Source organism: Mixophyes fleayi, chromosome 2 (genome assembly GCF_038048845.1).
Source record: "Mixophyes fleayi isolate aMixFle1 chromosome 2, aMixFle1.hap1, whole genome shotgun sequence".
Taxonomy (NCBI): domain Eukaryota; kingdom Metazoa; phylum Chordata; class Amphibia; order Anura; family Limnodynastidae; genus Mixophyes; species Mixophyes fleayi.
In genome coordinates, this window is record NC_134403.1 from 334183217 (window position 1) to 334203072 (window position 19856).

The 19856-nt window shown below is 36.3% G+C and overlaps 1 protein-coding gene across 1 annotated transcript in view; it reads right to left on the reverse strand.

Moving 5' to 3' along the window:
- Nucleotides 1–497: 497 nt before the first annotated feature.
- The window catches only part of LOC142139396 (LHFPL tetraspan subfamily member 7 protein-like), a 167252-nt gene continuing 147893 nt past the window's right edge, over nucleotides 498–19856 (reverse strand). Inside the window, exon 3 of the mRNA XM_075196965.1 lies at nucleotides 498–3393. Coding sequence (XP_075053066.1) covers nucleotides 3167–3393 — 227 coding nt within the window. The 3' untranslated portion in view covers nucleotides 498–3166. The remainder of the gene's footprint in view (nucleotides 3394–19856) is intronic.

Here is a 19856-nt window from a genome sequence, read left to right on the forward strand (position 1 = left end):
TTATCATGTCAAGGAAAGTTAGGCAAATGTTTTAACAGCATAAAAAATATATCAATTTGCACAATCTCTGTGCAAAAAATTATTAATTCAGATCTGTATTTACATTTTTATTTTACAAATAATTAAAATTGGCCTTGTGAAAACATGCGACATAGATTCATTCAATTCATGTATTTAAGAAACCATTTTGTAATTTAAATAAAATTTATAGGTATTGTATATTGGCTGCCTGGTTTCTATGTAAGTAATATAATATTTCTATTACAGTAAATTGTGTTGTACAAATTCATTAGGTTTTATTAAAATATTGTTGAATAGGAATAAAATCAGAGCATGCCTTGGTTATGTAGTATTAATGCCTGTGTACGAGCCTGAAGAGATTTATTTGGTTTTTGAACAATAAAGGTGTACAATTTTATAAAATAATTAAAGGTTTTAATTGTTGCATTTATGACAACTGATAAATTAGAATTATTCAATATGTTTTAAAACTGCCTAACTACTCTGTAACCTATAAAAGAGTATTTATGTTGTGACCCAAAAAATGCCTTTGTAGTCACTTCTGTGAATTCCAATAACAGTTGCCTATTCTTTGTTTCTTTTCAAAATTCAGTTCTTTTGGGGCATATGCAACCTGCAATGACATCACAGCAATGATTGTGACAGAAAACTATATACTCCATCAGGCATTGTAGGTACAACAGTAAAATGGACGGCCCTCTAACCTAAAGGGCCTCGCATTACCCTTAATCTCAGTAATATGATAAAACAACACATTTAATCAAAGAAATAGACACCTATCTGTAATAACATATCAGCAGGTATTTTAAACAAGTGTTTAAAGCTATATCAAACAAATCTGACAATAAAGCAGAAAGTAGCTGGGGGCTGCAGGTGGAGGCTCGGAAGGCCACATGCCGCCCTAGGACTGTCTGATGTCCATCACTGCACTAAACTATCTTTCACATGACAATTTCACCACATTGCCTGTGGCATGGTTGGCAAGCTGATATTTAAACCAACAGTTGTAGAGACGGTAAGCATAAGAGAATGAAGGTTGAAGTAGAAAGAGATAGACCAGACAATCATAGGGCTCCGTAACAATGTCTGAGACCCAGAGCAACCAAACTAAACAGATTACTCCAAGGGAGGCCAAGCACTGCTGTATCTCCTAAACTAAAGCATAAAGGGGCCATGCTGAGTTGACAAATATGTATGCCTGGGCTTTCTACTGAGCAGCTAACATCTTCACTTCATTGTTATCCACTTGATAGCTTGTGGTTGTTGATGTCACTAATACAATTTAAAAAATTGATTACAGTCAAACTGAATGTAACCTATGTACTAGCCTAATATCTCAGCACTTATTTCAAGAAGTCTAGTTTTTATAACATAATGTTAATCATAATGTCAAATTATTTGTACATCCAAAACAAGAATACAGTCTACCTACACAGAGAATATTCAGTCCTGGTAAGTATACCATTTACTTAGCACTAATTACTCTCAATATCACATTTTATTTCAGTAATTCTTTAGATAAGGAGTCCAAGGATGTGCCCCTAGCTGATTAGATGAATTATTACATTTTATTTGCAGTTCTGCTTAAGTTATATATTTTATAATTGCAAGTGTATATTTTTATATTTAGGTTAATAACATACTTTTTACAATGTTAGTGTAATTGTATCATAATGGCACTGATGCAGAAAAATACATCTTTCAATGCTTGTAGTGTGTTTTTAAATAATTCATTTTTAAATGTGTTTAGGGTTTTACCTGCCTTACTACACTTTGATTATAAAATGAAAGCAGTCCACTTTTGTACAGTAAATGTATCAGTCCCGCATAGTATTTCACTATTGCATTTTTATTAATAGAGATTTGAACAGGAATTAAACCTGAAAATGTGATTCAAAGAAACTTTTTTCAGTTCTGTCTTATGGTTCTACTAACTTTAATAGTTGGTCTTACTTATTATGTTACTTATCAAAATGGAATGAAGAGCTTACCAGAAATGTACTTATTTGATCCTCTACCTCAGCTTCAATATCTACAGCCAAAAAAGCCACAGACAACATTTATCTGCAAAGCCATGCCGAGGAGAATGCTCCATAAGAAAGTAGAATAAATAAATAAAAACAGGAATTTTCAGAAAACATTATAAGTATGTATTTGGTTCAGGCTACCGGTTATAACAAAGTATAGGCTTAAGAAGTGAGGTAACCAATAGATTTATAAAATTTAATTTAACCTGAATTTCCTTGGTTACTTTTTACTTTCATTTTCTTTAAGACCAAACAGGGTCATCTGAAGCTTTAAATACAAATTAGTATTATACAGTACCCATAGAAGATCTTCCTCTACATATATCTGGATAAAATACATTGAACCAGTTATTGTTCTTAAGTGGGCAGCTTGTGAAGGTCATATAACTGGTAAACCTCCAATTGTGTTTAAAAGAACAATGTTCTGAAAACTTAAACTAGGCTGTAACTTTTACCTAGACAAAGTATAACAAATGTCCAAGCTAGTGATACATTCCACTATATAACATGGAGTACATTCTAATAAAAATAAGAACTTAGACTGATTTTGTACTGACACATATACTAGGGTTCATTAGGATCTTGTCACATGAGAGCAGAAGACCAGTATCGTAGCAATATACTATGACTACAAATTCTACCCAATTCATGGAATAAAGCACTATAATAAAATCTTTATGAAAATTAGAAGTTAACTAGTGTCATGTTAAAAACATAAAATCACAAGTTGCACAGGACATCTACTTCATTCTGTGATATTGAGATTAGAATCAGTAAATTATATTTATGTAATATGGAGGTATTGGTCTTGGCAATAAGAGTGTAGACATTGTTTCAAAAAGAAGTCTGGTTTCCAGCACAGAATTTGTGTTTAACTGAAAAAGAGGTCATTAGGAGGTAAACAGCACACAGTATAAAGGAAGGAGCAGGAAAACGAAGAAAACACTGATGTAATGTTACTTAATCCCAAGGCTCTTATTTTATCATGCTTCAGGAAGACGCTCAATGAAATATTTGATCTGACTTATATGTTTAGCCGCACAGCTAAAAAGAAGTGCTCTAATACATTCTGTCCCTCCATCTGAAGGCAGAAACACATTTTCTGCAAAAATAAAATACTATAAAATAGTAGGAAGTGGGGTTGGTGATGTGTGTTCTTTTGGTGCATATTTAGCAAAGAATGGCAAAAACACAGATAACATGACCCCAACAATTGCAAGCATGTAGCCCCATCCAATTTGACAGTCTCCTGCATAATATATACTTGAGTTGTCACAGTATTTTTTCACAGTAGTAGAATTGAGGCCGAAGGGGTACACCAAGAGTCCAGAAGCCATAATGAACACTGCATGGAAAAAGAAAAGAAAATGATTCAGTTATATACCTGTTTCATTCAAACAAGATAGCTCTAAGTGTGAAATCTTACAAGTGTCTAAAATATAGTGTTTTTAAAGAGGACATGTATTTTACAGAGAGTAGTAGCAGTCATTATGTCGAACACTATTTTCTAGGTGCCATACTCATGAGAATTCAGCCTAACAAACCACTACTAGTAAGTTCACTGGGGCATGAAATGTTTCTGATGTGACTAGGACCTTGTGTATTGATAGGCTACAATCTCATTAATATAGATATTAGATAAGCCAGTTGGTGTTGTATAAGTGGAACAGTGCTATATAACTATTATAAACAATATGAAAGCACTGAGATTCTTAATCTGCATCAAGCAATATCAGTGGAGCTATGATTGCTATATACTGTGACATATACATTACAAACACTGCACTTAGGTGCAAAATATTAAGTGAACCAAAGCAATTAGCTTTTATTTGCATCATGCTAATTAGACAAGTGCTAATTTAGTCACAAAATACAATGTTAGTAAATGAGCCATAAACTTAAAAATAAATTGCAAATAGCTACCAATCAGCAATTAGATTAAATGAATCTCCAGTGCAAGTTAGAAAATGTCACTTTGCTAGTAAAAACCCCCAGCAGAGTAAAAGGAGCATGCTAGCCAGAGTTTACAGTCTAAAGAAAAGGACAGAGAACTATGGCAAAATCAGATGGTTCTATAAGTGGCATGGCAATAAATTTCCATAAAGATTGAAGACCTGTTCACACTTGCGTTTTTCATTCAACGTGGATACATATGTTTACTATGTAGGTAATGCATGTAGATCATATTGGGTACTTAGCTAATCAGGAGGATTATTACACATTATAGCAGGTATAGTTTAGATATGCAGTCCGCTTGCAAACAAATCATGCACAGAAAAAAAATCATGCTCTATACAAGTCTAATAGCTGCAAAGTGTATAGCAGAGTATAATACTCTACTAAATAATAAGATTGTTTTAATATAAAGCCAGAATGTTCCCACTTTTAGTTATGAATTTAAACCCACCCCCAGTGACGGTAGTAAAATAAAAGTGCTCTAGATGGTGTCAAGAACAGCTACATCTTTACCTCTACCCCTATTCTAAGTAATATAAAAGAGTGGAAGGCAGGGCATGAGGGACTTGAGCACTGGCCTGCCTGTCCTTTCCACTCACATGTTAAACATTTACAGACATAAGGAAAACATGGTAACTTTTAAATCTGAAAAAATATGCTCCAGGTTAATACTATTTTCACTGCCTGATTTATTTTTGTTTTATTGGAAGTTAATAACATGCTGCTGAGCACTTTTTGCTAACATTGCCCAAAAGAGGGTTCCAGTTGTTAGTAGCATTAGTTTTTTCCCATGCAAAACAATCACATAAAATGGTTTTAGCTTATACTTTTGAATTTTATATGAATGAATTATTCCAAACAAAACCAAAGTCATAATCATCGGTGTAAAATCCACAAGATGGCAGTAGAGTACCATAAAAACTTACACACACACACCGCTATCAATTCCATCACTATAGGTCATTTATGAAGCTGCAAAAATGTGTTCTGCAGAGCAAATTATGTTTTGTGACAACATGTGCCTATTTTTTCCCATTTACTGCGTTCCTCTTTGTGTCACTACATGTTTAAGTTCCAAGGAGATCTTGAGATCCATTATAACTTCCCATTTTTTGCAATTTGATACTCGTTGGTGGAGAAGCACATTTCAGCACCTTCTGTAAAACAAAACTTCAATCACAGAAAAGTACCACATGTAAAAGAGACAATGCTTATGTCCTGTCACTCTCATGGTTCATTTAAGCTATAAGATTAAACTGAGCAGTATTTTTTATACAAACTGAAAAAGTTTTTGTGTTTGTATATCAGTACAAACCAAGGTAGGAAAAGAAAAATCCAAATGTTGCGCCTATGGAAATAATGGTAGCCCTGATAACGTAGCCACTTTACTGTCGCAGGTTGAGTGATGTAAGACATAGATGAGGATCTAAGGAGCAGTGTTTTAGAAAAGAACCCAGAACCATTGAAAGCTGTTATCCAAATGTGTTAGTGGGCAGTAGTGTAAAGTGATCATTTTAATTTTGCTGGCAACATATGCAGATGACAGGTGTACTTTGAGAAAGATTTCCTATGGAAAATGGTCAAAAGGCACAGAAGAATATATATAGTTATACTTAATGTTATCCATGAAAAAGCCATGAAGACATTATATCCTGTAATGTTCCATGCGTCTGTTGTCAGCCTCTCCCTGGGCTGCTGTTTTGTCTAGCTGTCCAGCTGTAGCTGGGATATGGTATAATATAGGATCACTGTGCGCAGTCAGTTCTCAGAATCACCTTTGTTTTCTGGATGAGACAACAAAGGGAATAGAATATAATAAGATAAGAAAAGGCTGCACAATGTGCCCATTCAACATAGTACAATTATAAATTGAGTTCTGTTCATCATAACCCAGACAGGCATTTACTGAAGGTAGGAATCAACGACATTCTTGGACATTTCCCAGTAAATAGAGGATTTTGCCATAGTCTGGAAAAAGTTACATCAAGATGCAAACAGGCAGTTGTATTCCTACATATTTCACCTGTCATCACAATCACATTATTCCTTGATTAATTTATTCATTCTCATATGATGAACGCACTTGTGTAATACAACAGTTCAAAGAAAATATTCTATGAAAATGACAGATGTTGGTTTGTGGCCAGTGGTTGACACTGAGAGCGCATTTATAAAATTAATTTGCCCATTGCTACACGCAGGACCTCATTTATGATGTATAATTCGGCCGAGACCCTCGGGTCGCTTCTAGTTTGCAGAGACGTCTCTTGAGAGCAGATGTGAACCTTGAAGTGAGCTTGACGAGCCATCTAGGTGCTCTCGTGCAACACTAGAACTTTTTGTGGTACACGGCTAGTTTGCTTTATAATTGATGTCCAGAGTCTGCACTGAATTAATGTGACTGGTGAATTCTCTTATGCAAAATAGTACTTACTCCAACAGTATTTACTACGTTTTAGGGCGCTATTTATCAAAGGGAGAAAAGCACTATCTCCATTTTTGCTGGCGATAGGACGTGTCCCTATCTATCAAGGGGTTAACACTGGAGATAGCACTACTGTCGCCAGAGGTGTCCTCCACCATCAATAAGATTCTCTGGCAATTTTCTTCCACATTTAATGCATGTGGAAGCCCATTTAAGAAGGATTACAGTAGTAAGTGTCATCATCATCATTTATTTATATAGCGCCACTAATTCTGCAGTGCTGTACACAGAACTCACATCCCTGTCCCAATAGAGCTTACAGTCTAAATTCCCTAACAATCACAGAGACAGACTAGGCTCAATTTAATAACAGCCAAATAAACCACTAGTATGTTTTTGGATTGAGGGAGGAAACCGGAGTACCTGGAGGAAACCCACGCAAACCGGGAAGAACATAGAAACTCCACACAGATAAGGCCATGGTCGGGAATCAAACCTAGACTCCAGTGCTGTGAGGCAGAAATGCTAACCACTAAGAAACTGTTCTGACCACGGCCTATTGACATTCCAAGAAAGTGATATCACAAATAAAAAAGTTTTATTATCCAAATAAAGCATTTTTTTCAACTGTGACTAATATTTTTTTTTAAACAAAACAAAACATTTTATATGGTTTAAAACTGTCTCAGTGATATTGTATTAGTAAATCATTGAGGTTTTCTATGGCTGGCAGTAGAAAACAATCCCTATTGCCACTTTTTAATAAATAGGTCCATTAATCTTTTATTTATGGAAAACATTACATTTATTTACTTTATTTTTGGTTTTTTTATTACTTCATTAAACCATATTCACACAACTTGACATGAAGACTTGTGATTTTGAGTTGACCTTGAAAATATCATGAAGGATGAAATTTCTAGCACCAGCTACATTTCCACGGGGTAAATGGTTATGAATATATTCTAGCAGCAATGATGGAGTTAGAAGCAACAAGTGCTAGGCAATCAAACCTAAAACCAACAACATACAATTTATGTAAGCCAGTATCTAATATATCTAATATATTTACTGCTGTGCGTATTCCTAAACTAAATAATATACTGTACCTGAAATATGTCCAGATTATTTCGTATTACATTCCTTTACAGAACATATCATTAAAAATACTTAAATTTTTACTTTAGTTGTCTTGTAACCCTTTTTTTGCCAAAGCCATAAATAGTTATGTCAATAATTTCCGGTAATGTTATAAGATCAAGATCATCCCTCCAAAATTGCATGTTTTTATATGCTCTAACATAGGCTAGGATGTCAGCAAAAATAAGTTTACAAAAGAATGTAAAAAAGGAGATAAAAAAATATGAAACAGTAAAAAAGGAGTTAAAGCACGTTCTATACACATTTTATTGTGGGCCAAAACGTTGACCGAGTCAATAATAAAGTACCCATATTTGGTACTGCTGTAACTTAGAAATTGCAGAATAAAAGAAGTGGTATATTTCATGTGTTCTATTCATTTCACAACGTTATGGGAACAATCACCAAAAAGTGTTTTCTTGTACATTTTCCGCATCTCAACATAATAAGATATTTATTCAAATTGGTGGAGTAAAAATCTAAAAATTATTTCTACTGAAATAAATGTAGCATGAAAATGTGAAATATGGTGGGGCATCCTAAAAGACAATTTTGGCAGCCAAAGGGGGTAGGATGCGAGTGAAAACAAAGTCTTACAAATATTAACATCTAACAAAAATATAATTAAACCATAGGCAGCTCACAGTATAGCAAATTCAGGGCAAAACCTGAGCCACAAGGTCAAGTATGAAGCTGGAAATATCACTAGCCCTGAACGCTGTGGAAAACTGGTGGAAGCAACTCAAATTCAAAATGCTTTCAAAGGGAGGTGTGTAATGAAAGCAGCATCTGATTGGAGGAAGCACCCAATTAGGTGCCACAATCACTGCACACCTCCCTCTGACAGACATGAATTTTACCTGCTCATCCAGTCCTCCACAACCTGCTTGGCTACAATATGTGCGATGCCAGCACTGGCCATGAACTATTACAGGTGTTCTCCTTGGAGTTGTGTCACATGAGAGCCTTTTCTGCTGTGTGTTTATCCCCAAGAAAAATTAGTGCTTTTCTTTTTTTTTCTTTTTTTTTTTTTACAGATGTCTATTGAAATGAAAAGGTTTTTCCTAGATAATATGAAACGGGCAGATCTCCTGCTCTGATAGTTGTTAGGGCCAGCTGGAAATCAGCTGAAATAAAAAAAGAAGTGATTCATAAAAGTCTATATTATTTCACTTGCACCTGTCACACTATACCCATTATACCATGCATGCCAACATCAGTGAATGCAAAATTAGGACAGTTAAACCACAGCCAATCATTCCAATTCATGTTCCTTTAGAAGAGACCAAACCACCTTCCTGCTAGGTCGCGACCCTTTCAGCTGCCAGAAATCTGAATTATCATGTGAGAAATGTTGGTAGGTATGAAACAGCTGTTGAAAACTGGTTAGATACAATGTAGAACCAGGAAACATGCTATGAGTTCTAGAAAAGCCTCTGTCTTACAGAGCAATTTTTCTGCTCCGTAAATCGCTCTTATTGATACCATCCTAAATTGAGAAATTTGTTTGAATGTAATTCACCATTAAGCCAAGTCTTTTACTGTTTCTGTACTACAGTCATGGCCAAAAGTTTTGACAATGACAAAAATATTGTTTTTCACAAAGTCTGCTGCCTCAGTTTTTATGATGGCAACTTGCATATAATCCAGAATATTATGAAGAGTGATCAGATGAATTGTAATTAATTTCAAAGTCCCTTTTTGCCATAACAATGAAATAATGGTACCAAAACATCCTCCAAAAGCAACTTCTCCCAACCATCCAAGAACAGTTTGGTGATAAACAATGCCTTTTCCAGCATGATGGAGCACCTTGCCATAAGGCAAAAGTGATAGCTAAGTGGCTCGGGATCAAAACATCGAAATTTTGGGTCCATGGCCAGACAACTCCCCAGACCTTAATCCCATTGAGAACTTGTGGTTAATCCTCAAGAGGCGGGTGGACAAACAAAAACCCACAACTTCTGACAAACTCCAAGCATTTATTAGGCAAGAATGGGCGGCCCAGACTTTGATTGACAGCATGTTATGGCTAATTACAGAGGTCTTCAAAAAGAAGTGTCAACACTGCAAATATTGACTCTGCATAAACCTAATGTAATTGTCAATAAAAGCCTTTGACACTTATGAAATGCTTGTAATGTTACTTCAGTATACCATAGCAACATCTGACAAAAAGGTATAAAAACACTGAAGCAGTAAACTTTGTGAAAACTAATACTTGTGTCGTTCTCAAAACTTTTGGCCATGACTATATCTGTACAACAGGCGCATTGTGCAGCAAGAGATTCAGAAGGACTCAGTATGATTTAAAATTCTGTGATGTTCCTAAGGTGAGTGCATTTCATCACTGGCAATGTTACCAAAGGTGGCAGCAATTCAGCTAAATGGAAGACAACGTAACTACACAATCACAAATCTCCAAATAAATCACAGCTTGTCACTGCCTCAAATACAGGGACAAGTATTTTGCTGGGTGGGTAGCGTGGAGCATTGAAAATAGTCCAATTATTTTACAATTGGAAAACAAAAAACAGAAAAATTGTTTGATATAGTCTCAAAGGAAGTGGAAAGTAATAGATTACTGCAGTCCCGTGTATGTAAAAATGCTGTCAAACTATTGTGGAACTACAAGTGCCACCATGTCCTGCCAGAGGACAACAATAGCTAGATAGCTACAAGTTACCAAAACCTGTCATGCAGAGGCTGTCGGGACATTATGGGAATTGTAGTTCCACAACAGCTTAAAGCTGTACTACCAATTACGTAAAAAAAGATTTTTGTAAGGTGCTGATTCCCGTAGCCAAATCCCTGGGGGTTACTACAATCAGCTGAGTTTGATAGGAAAACAATTTTGTTATCCAAATTGTAATGTCACATGGAGCAGCTCCAGGGGCCCCACCTAAAGGGAGGGCTACCATAGTAAAATCTATCATCTTAAATCTTGTCACACATAAATATGGGGCCTGATTCATTAGTGATCTTATCTGCCGTTTTTTGCTTATCTTAAGCAAATGCACTCTGTGCACGCCCAGAAAAGGGAGATAAGAAGCAAAATCCACTGCGTAAGTGAATAATTTCTTAAGTTAAGATAAAAATCCATCTTAACTTCATTCTTATCTCCCTGTTTCTTCTTAAAATAAGCATCTTAACTTTTGCACAAGATAAGATCACTAATGAATTAGGCCCATGATGTGCAAACAACTTCCCACAAATCTTTACAATCCAGATAATGCAACATGGCTGATTTCTATATTAAATAATAAAATAATCCACTTTTCCTTTAAAAAGCATATGGAACACAGCTCTCCTTGCTGTCTCCTGTAAGCACTGCAATATTGGCAACAGGTCACAATGCCCATTATGATGCTGATTCTTGCACATCTATAAAATGGTTTCTGGCACTGCTCCTTATTAAACGTCCCTGAATTTAGTGTATAATTTATATTGTTATTGATAAAATAAATCTTCCTACATGGTGGAGCCACAGACGTTGTCTGTAGTTTTTCTCCCAATGGTATGTCAATTTTTTCAATTTTCTGCAAACTATAGGTAGCCACATTACTGATAACTGGCTGACAGTGTTTTCTGTGGCTTAGGCTGAGCCAGGCTACTGCCTTTTATTGTCACAGTTGTGTAAATATCTATTTCATAGGAATGGTAAGAGAATAGCAGGCAAAACAGTAATAGGTGACATTTGGCTTCTTTTTCATTGGATCGGGCAATAATTACCCCATATGACACTCACACATGCATGATACCCATTCCAGATGTGTCAGTGACACTCACAATGGGTTACATGGTCTTATGGTCCTGGGAAGTGAGTTGGGGGTAATTGGGGACATTTAATTGTTTTAGATTTTTTTTCAATTATTTTTTTTTTTTCAATTTATATTTAATTTCTTTTAACTTTTATTCAGGCAGTGGACTTGCAACAGATGCACCTCATGCAAGTTTTCCTGATATTGTAATCACTTGTAAAAGTAATACAATGGTGGCTGACTACTCACAATCACAATACTAGTGAGGATGATGATGGGTTGCAGATTGTCAACCCCTCTATAGCAGAAATACAACATGGTGTTTTGTTTCCATAGCTACTCCAACGTGGAAACTCCACTTCCACATTGGGGACACAACGTTGTCCCCATAATGTTTCTTGTGTGCTACATATTGTGACATAATATTCCTTATGTGCTACATATTGTGACATAATATTCCTTATGTGCTACATATTGTGACATAATATTCCTTATGTGCTACATATTGTGACATAATATTCCTTGTGTGCTACACATTGTGACATAATATTCTTTGTGTACTATATATTGTGACAAAATATTACTAATGTGCTACATATTGTGACATAATATTACTTATGTGCTACATATTGTGACATAATATTATTTTTGTGTTACATATTGTGAGACAATATTCTTTTGGGCATATTCACTTGTCCATGTTAATAGCAAAAGTAACGCGGCATTAAGAGTATTACCGGTATTACGGTAATTCTAAGCTGGATTTCAGCTCGCAGCTCCGGCGTTAAAGGTACTGTAATAACGGTAATTACACGCACTATTACCATATAACGGTAATAGAGCGCAAGCCGCGTTACTTTTGCAAGTAACGCGGACAATTGAATATGCCCCCTTGTGTGCTACATATTGTGACATAATAATTCTTGTGTGCTACATATTGTGACATAATTTGCCTTGTGTGCTACATATTGTGACATAATATTCCTTGTGTGCTACCTATTGTGACATAATATTCCTTGTGTGCTACATATTGTGACATAATTTTCCTTGTGTGCTACAATATTGTGACATAATATTCCCTGTGTGCTACATATTGTGACATAATTTTCCTTGTATGCTACATATTGTGACATAATATTCCCTGTGTGCTACATATTGTGACATAATTTTCCTTGTGTGCTACATATTGTGACATAATATTCCCTGTGTGCTACATATTGTGACATAATATTCCCTGTGTGCTACATATTGTGACAGTCCCCATGACTTTGACTTCACACCAGAGAGGTATCAGAAATGTCGTTCCAATGATAAGAACTAGAATTGCTAGAATTATGCAGTTTTAAACATCACAATATGAATGACAAATTATCTGTGGTTTCTTTAAAATATTCTTTATTTATTACTCAATAAAAATTCCAAGCCAACTGTTAAATATAGTTTATATTCACATAATCAATGGACAATTAATACACAATGGTGTAACATAATGGCGACAATAAAAATGACTGAAACCAGATAATGTTACATGCATATTATTGTTCACAAAATCAAATTTTCAATGCATCCGAGGAACAATGAAAACATTTTGTAGTGTGTTCCATAATCAAATAATAAACCGGTGGAAGATAAAAGATACAAGTAAAGAAAGTGTCACTATTACATACAGCTTAATGATTTTTACTGACTGTCAATCCTCAAGATAAATAACTTATTGTTCCAGACATGACTGAAATCAGTATCAATCCACACGCGATAATTGATGACTGTGAAATAATTCGATAGACATAATGAAATTGTCATTCTATTTATCAGCTTGATTCAATTGGGTAATATGATAAACCACATGGGTATATGAGGATAGAACACACTTCAGGAACTGGAGCCTTTAAAATGTGTGTTCTTACACTTATTCATGATGTTATGGAGCAGTTGCAATGGCAAATATAGTTACAATAAAAAAAAAGGCAATATCCAACCAAGGGACACAAAATATCTAATAAAATGTTGAAGCAATTAAATCCCGTCTAACAATCATGTTTATTCACACTCGAGTTGATCTCCTGCTCACAAGCTTCTTCATAAAGAAGCGCCTCTATTTTCCGAGATGAATTGTTCTGCAGGATGGATCTTATCTATAAGCTTATGGCGAGCACCCCTCTATATTACACCACAATGGATGGATGCAGGGGTGGATAGAATCTAGTAGATGCACAGTGTATTGGTGTCGCTGTACTATACATCGCAGTGAGGTGTGTAGGCTGAAGCAGAGAAGTGTGAAAAATAGTGTAATCTTTGTCATTCTGACTTGCATGAGGTACGTCCTAGTGAAAGATTTTGTTATCTTTGTAACTTTTACATTTTTCTATTGAAGTCCCACTGAGAAATTTGCTGTTCCGCAGAATTAACTAAATTTATGTCTTTGAACGTCAATTAATTCATTAACTAATTAATTAAACATAGGTAACATTAAAAGCAAAGTGGGTGACGGAAGCCGTCATGTTGAAAGCTCTGTCTCTTACATCACTAGCTGCCAATCATAAGGAGAGCTACCACAGTTTATGCAAATGTTCTCACTACTAATTATAATAATTCAAGTTATTGCAATCATTATCATAATTTATGAAGACATCCCTGGAATCTAGGGAGTGTGTTAGTCAGTTCCATAATAACAGCCAAGAATCCTAAACTAATACATAAGTCAAGAGGTCTTTACTTGCTAGAGCTTACAATCTAATAGGTTTAAAGCTCCCAATTTGATTGATTGCTGACCCCACTAACAATGGGGCACTTGTTGCTTGGGAAGAATGTGTTGTTATAATTAAGGACATGTATTTATGATGTCATGCAGATGGGTAGATTTAAAAACCCTCTTAAATACATTGATACCAGCTGTAGTGATTACAATTCCGACAATTCTGTGACCCATCCTTCCCAATGCAGAGGGCAACTGATATCCATAATTTTCTGGCATTGACATATTTTGAATAAATGTCTCCAATGAAATAAAGCAGCAGCTTCAGTCTTCATCTGTAAACCATGAACAATTCACATGGTGAAGTCAACATGCAATGCCTCCTGTCAATCTGTAATGACTCCAGGAGATGCGCCCATCCTATGTAAGGCAGCCAAGGGCCCGCAGCTGTGGGGTTATGGCAAACTATGAATTTAAATCCAACAAATATATAAAACATACAACATCTTGATCAATGGTAGATATATCTGTTTATCATGTGTTCTTGGGCTGGTGAATCTCATTATTGAACCTGGCGAAGCAGCTTTTACCAGTAGATCATGTAAAAACTGATCAGTAGCTTATTCTCATTTCACGCTTTCTCGCCTGACATGTCATTTATCAGTATCTAGCGGCCTGTAGCAGGAATTTATTTTCACCGTACGTCTCCTCCTACCCTTGACTTTTCTATCTCTTTTTATAGCTCAGGTGCTTTTGCTGTGTGCCAGGATGTTTATTGCCTGTTGTAAAAGAAAAAAAAAAAGCCCACAAAAAAATAAACTACAGCCATGCAGCTGAGCTTGTCATAAAGCCTCAGGCCAAAAAACAATTTGTGCCGCACAAGCTGTGTAAAAAGTCAGCCTAATGCAACCTGAATCAGTTATATTGTGGTCGCAGTTGATGAGGCACATTTGTAAGTGTGGATTAAGTCACATGACGTGATCAGTCAGTTGTGGACACTGAACGTTAGATACAATGTCTAATATAATGTTCTTTCATTAGAAGTTTATGTCCGTTTCAATGTAGCAAGTCCACACACTGAATAAAAGCAACATATTGTTAATGACTTGTTACTTGCTTACAATGTATCTGCTGTAGCAGAAGATCTGAAAAACTTAGTCTATGGCTGCCGTGGTAATATATGAAATGAAGCTAACCATAAATTCCAGCTCTAAATGGATTTTCAACCGAGATTTAACTAAACCTATGACAATGATAAGAAATGCTTACAGTTCTGTATTTTTTAAGACTCATAACGAATGAGTGAAACCACAGCACAAATACACTATTGTTAATTCATGCACCTTCTTTGGTGCGATACCACCCAATTATACAAAGAATCATTTAGACTTGTGGGCCAAATTGACAGGGTCTGCAAAATGCACTAGTTGATAGGAGGCGTGAGCAGACGGAGTCGTTCCTTGAGTGAGGATAAGGCCCACAAGGGCACCTAAAACTCTGCTGTTCCACCGAAATGGGGAGAGAAAAATTAGGCGCACTTTAACCAATGTAATAAAAAGCTTCATAAAAGTGAGACGTAATAAAGACAGTTCCTATGTCCACTCACTCATGATTCAATTAAAATATAAGAAATAAACACCAAACTGGTGCATGGATAATACATTTACTATAATCACAATTTAAAAGCACAAATTAACAAATCACTGTAGCTAACTCACCAACGATGGACCATAAAATGTTCCAGACAGAAAACAGAATTCCCAAATGTTGTACAATATGTAAAATAATATTTATTAGGTCACATCCTTAAAAAGAACTTAAAAATATATCTATATTTTTTGTGTGGAGTACAGATTACATATGTCAATGTAAGATATAAATGAAGCTAAAATGAGCAGCGCTGTAGAAGAAAGTAATAAAAGGTTTAAAAAAATGAAGGGGTGATGGTGCTAAAGTATTAGGGTGTGGTACGAATTAATGACACTGACAATCCTCACAATATCGACTTACCGTATAACAGGCATTACATAGTAACATAGTTGATGAGGTTGAAAAAAGACACCAGTCCATCAAGTTCAACCTATTTTGGATCTCCTGCGATCCTGCACTTATATTTGAAATTAATCCAGAGTAGGCAACCGCCCATCTGTTTCAATTTTGAAAATCCCCCCAGACTCAATATTGCAATCCAATTTTTTACCCTATATCCACTACTATCCTTTATTTTAAATTAACGGTCGTATCCCTGGATACACCTTTCCGCTAAAAATTTGTCTAACCCTTTCTTAAACATATCTATTGAATCTGCCATCACAACCTTCCCTGGCAATGAATTCCATATCTTGACTGCCCTTACTGTAAAGAACCCCTTCCTTTGCTGGTTGTGAAATTTCCTCTCCTCTAACCTTAGGGGATGACCACGTGTCCTGTGTATGGTCCCTGGGGTAAAAAGTTCCCATGAAAGCTCTCTGTATTGACCCCTAATGTATTTGTACATAGTAATCATATCTCCCCTTAGACGCCTCTTTTCTAAAGTAAACATGCCTAAACTGGCTAACCTTTCCTCATAACTTAATGACTCCATACCCTTTATCAATTTTGTCGCCCTTCTCTGAACCCTTTCTAGTTCCAAATTATCTTTTTTATAGAGTGGTGCCCAGAACTGTACTGTATATTCAAGATGAGGTCTTACCAACGATTTATACAGTGGCAAAATTACACTGTCTTCCCTTGCATCTATGCCCCTTTTTATGCATGCCAATACTTTGTTTGCCCTTGCAGCTGCTGCTTGACATTGAGCACTATTGCTAAGTCTACTGTCTACGAGCACTCCCAAATCCTTTTCCATTATGTCTGGCACCTTTAATTAAGTACATATGGAAAATGCAAATTTCATTAATATCTACATGAATAAATGACGTCATTTCTTATAGACACTTTGAAAACGGCGCTTTTAAAGTGGCAACGCCCAGACCCACTCTCTATATAATGTAATTAGGCAGTAGGTACGGGTATTGGCACTTTAAAAGCGTCGTTTTCACAGTGTCTATTAGAAATGACATCATTTATTCATGTAGATATTAATGAAAGTCGCATTTTCCATCCGTACATAATTAAAGGTGTCGGACATAAAGAATGCCTGGTATATGGTAAGTCAATATTGTTATGTTGTCGCTGTTATTTTGTAGTTTTAAACTTTGTCCGGATTGTCAGTGCTGATGAAAGCACTACCACCGAAAGTATTAGTAGGTTGGACTTTGTGATGACGTATCTACTGTTTCCACCTTGTGCATAATCTACCAACCAGCAAAATGAGGTGTTGATTGGTTTTATGGGTTAGTTACAACCTTAAAGCAAGTGCACACCTTTAAATGCAATTTTTGGCGAAGGAGGCGTACTTGCATGCATAAAAAAAGTATTGCAGCTCCGTGGTTTTTGTAGTTCAAAAATGAAGACTTCTATTTATCATGAGATAGTTCACTGTTCCTCAGTTCATTCTTATGTTCCATGCATAGATTTTTGCAAGTGTTAACTGATTCCGAAAAATATATAATAGCAAGGCGATATTTTATATATGATATTTGAGCTACAGTTTCTTAATGTTTAGCGGAATCTGACTGATTGATCACTTGAAGTTATCTCATGACCAATCAAGGACATGATCAGCTCATATAAACCCCAAAATTTGCCTCAGGCTTTGTCTTGCTATGCAAAAGTGCCCTTTGTCTGAGAACAAGTCTAGTATCTGCTGCACATTGCTGAACCCCTGGAGGTTCCAGGTGACCAGGGAATCGAGAGAGCTGGGACCTAAGTTATGTAATAAGGGAAGTAATTACAAAATTCATACCATTAAAAGTACACAACAAGACTTGTTCTTTGTCATCTCAGCTGGTGTAAAAATCAAGTCCTTTTCTGAAGTGAAAATTACCACAGAGCCTCCAAACAGCAAGGACCACCTCTAAATCTGTGCTTTGTATTCCTTTATCCCATTTCAATAGTCTTGTTCTGCAAGATGAAATCTCACTTTTTCACTGCTCAGAAAAACTAGGCATATGTACTTGCCAAAGGCCCTACTCCTCTCATCATACAAGAAACACATATGCTCTTTCACAGACACCATTATCTTGCTGTGTAAACCTATGCACTTTGGTGTTACAATTCTGTTCCACAAACTAGGTCCTTGTAATTACAGCCAAGGAGCCAAAAATATGTTGAAAACATAAAACTGTTTATTGCAGTGAAAATACAGTCCAGGTCCAGTGAATAAACAGACTTTCAGGTATTGCAGAATAACAGGTAAATTATGAAAACAACTCAGCAGGTAACTTAGTTGAAGCACGATAAACAACAAGCGAATTCTCAGAAACTATAGGTTTGCAGTATGTCCAGACATAAGGCAGATGTCAGGTTTATCTCCAGGTGACAAGCCACAGGTGAGTGGTAAATTGTTACAGAGAAGCAGGGACTGACTAAAGCAAGGCTTTCCACAGGAACAGAAAATAGCAAGGCAGTTATTCCAAGGGTAAACAAACATTAATGACCAGCAAAGGTAACTGGGAGAGTCAGGTATAAATAAGAAGACACCAGGTGCTGGTGATAATTAGTGCAGCAGTTTTAACCCCTAGTAGTGAAAAGAGTCAAGGCACAATAGCAGCACCTATTGGTGGATTAGAGGTACTGCAGGATAATACAAAAGTAACAAGTCCAATGCAGTCCCAGAGGCAGGAGCTGCTGATACAAAGCAGCATGCAGATGCAATGCTGCAGTAAAGGTGAAGGCAGATCCAAATAAGGAGCATGGCACTATGAAAGAGAATATTCCACAGCACAATGACACTTTTGCAGATTGCCTCTACTCAGTCTCTCTTTGTTGTCATCACCACCAAACTATCTGTAGCCTGTTCATATCAGTTAATTTGAATTATCCTGCGAAGTAACACAAAATTTAGAGTTGTAGAGGGTCGACCAGATAGTCCCAAGGCTGCATATCAATGTCTGTTGCCTAGAACAACCAAACAAGCAATATTGCTCCATATGAGGTCAGGCATCACTTAGTTTTAGACGCTACAGCTCACAGTTATCACCTTTTATTGGGAAAAATATATTTAATGAAAGCCACATGTTTGAAAGTGGAATTATTCTTTAATTTCTTACCTTATATCACAGAAGAGCTTAAGGAAATGATAGCTGCCTTCGAAAAGCACCATAGTGTCAGGTCAATGCCAATAGTGTTGATCCTGAATGCTGATTTCAGTTTTTACTTTTATAATAATTTAAAATCTGTATATGCTGTATCTAAATTTTCTGAAATTCCTATGTTGTGTGTTGATAAGTTAAATGAGGGCAGGAGCGCCAAAAACCCCCCCCAAAAAACCCCAAAAAGCCGAGAGAGCTCCGTTTCGGCAGCACTGTACTATACAGCAGCTGCGGCGCTGTCAAAGCGTCCGTGGCGGTGCTGTATACAATACAGCACGCTGTTGTATAGTACAGTGCCGTTATGTGGGGCACTTCGTTAGCGGAGGGGTTTCTGGAGACCCAGAAACCCCCCCTGCGTGCGCCCCTGGATGGCTTTGGGTTACTGGCAAAAACCAGACATTATTACTCTAAAATGCCTGTTTTACTATACAGTATTGTCTTTCAGGTTTCATAGGGTTCCATTGACATTCCAGGGAATCATGGAAACAGTTTTGAGACCACATATTATTATTATTATCATTTATTTGTTAGGCGCCACAAGGATTCCGCAGCGCCGTACATAATACAAACAAGACCATACATACAGGGTGACATAGTACATAGCAGTAAACACAAAGTACCAATACTTCAGAACTC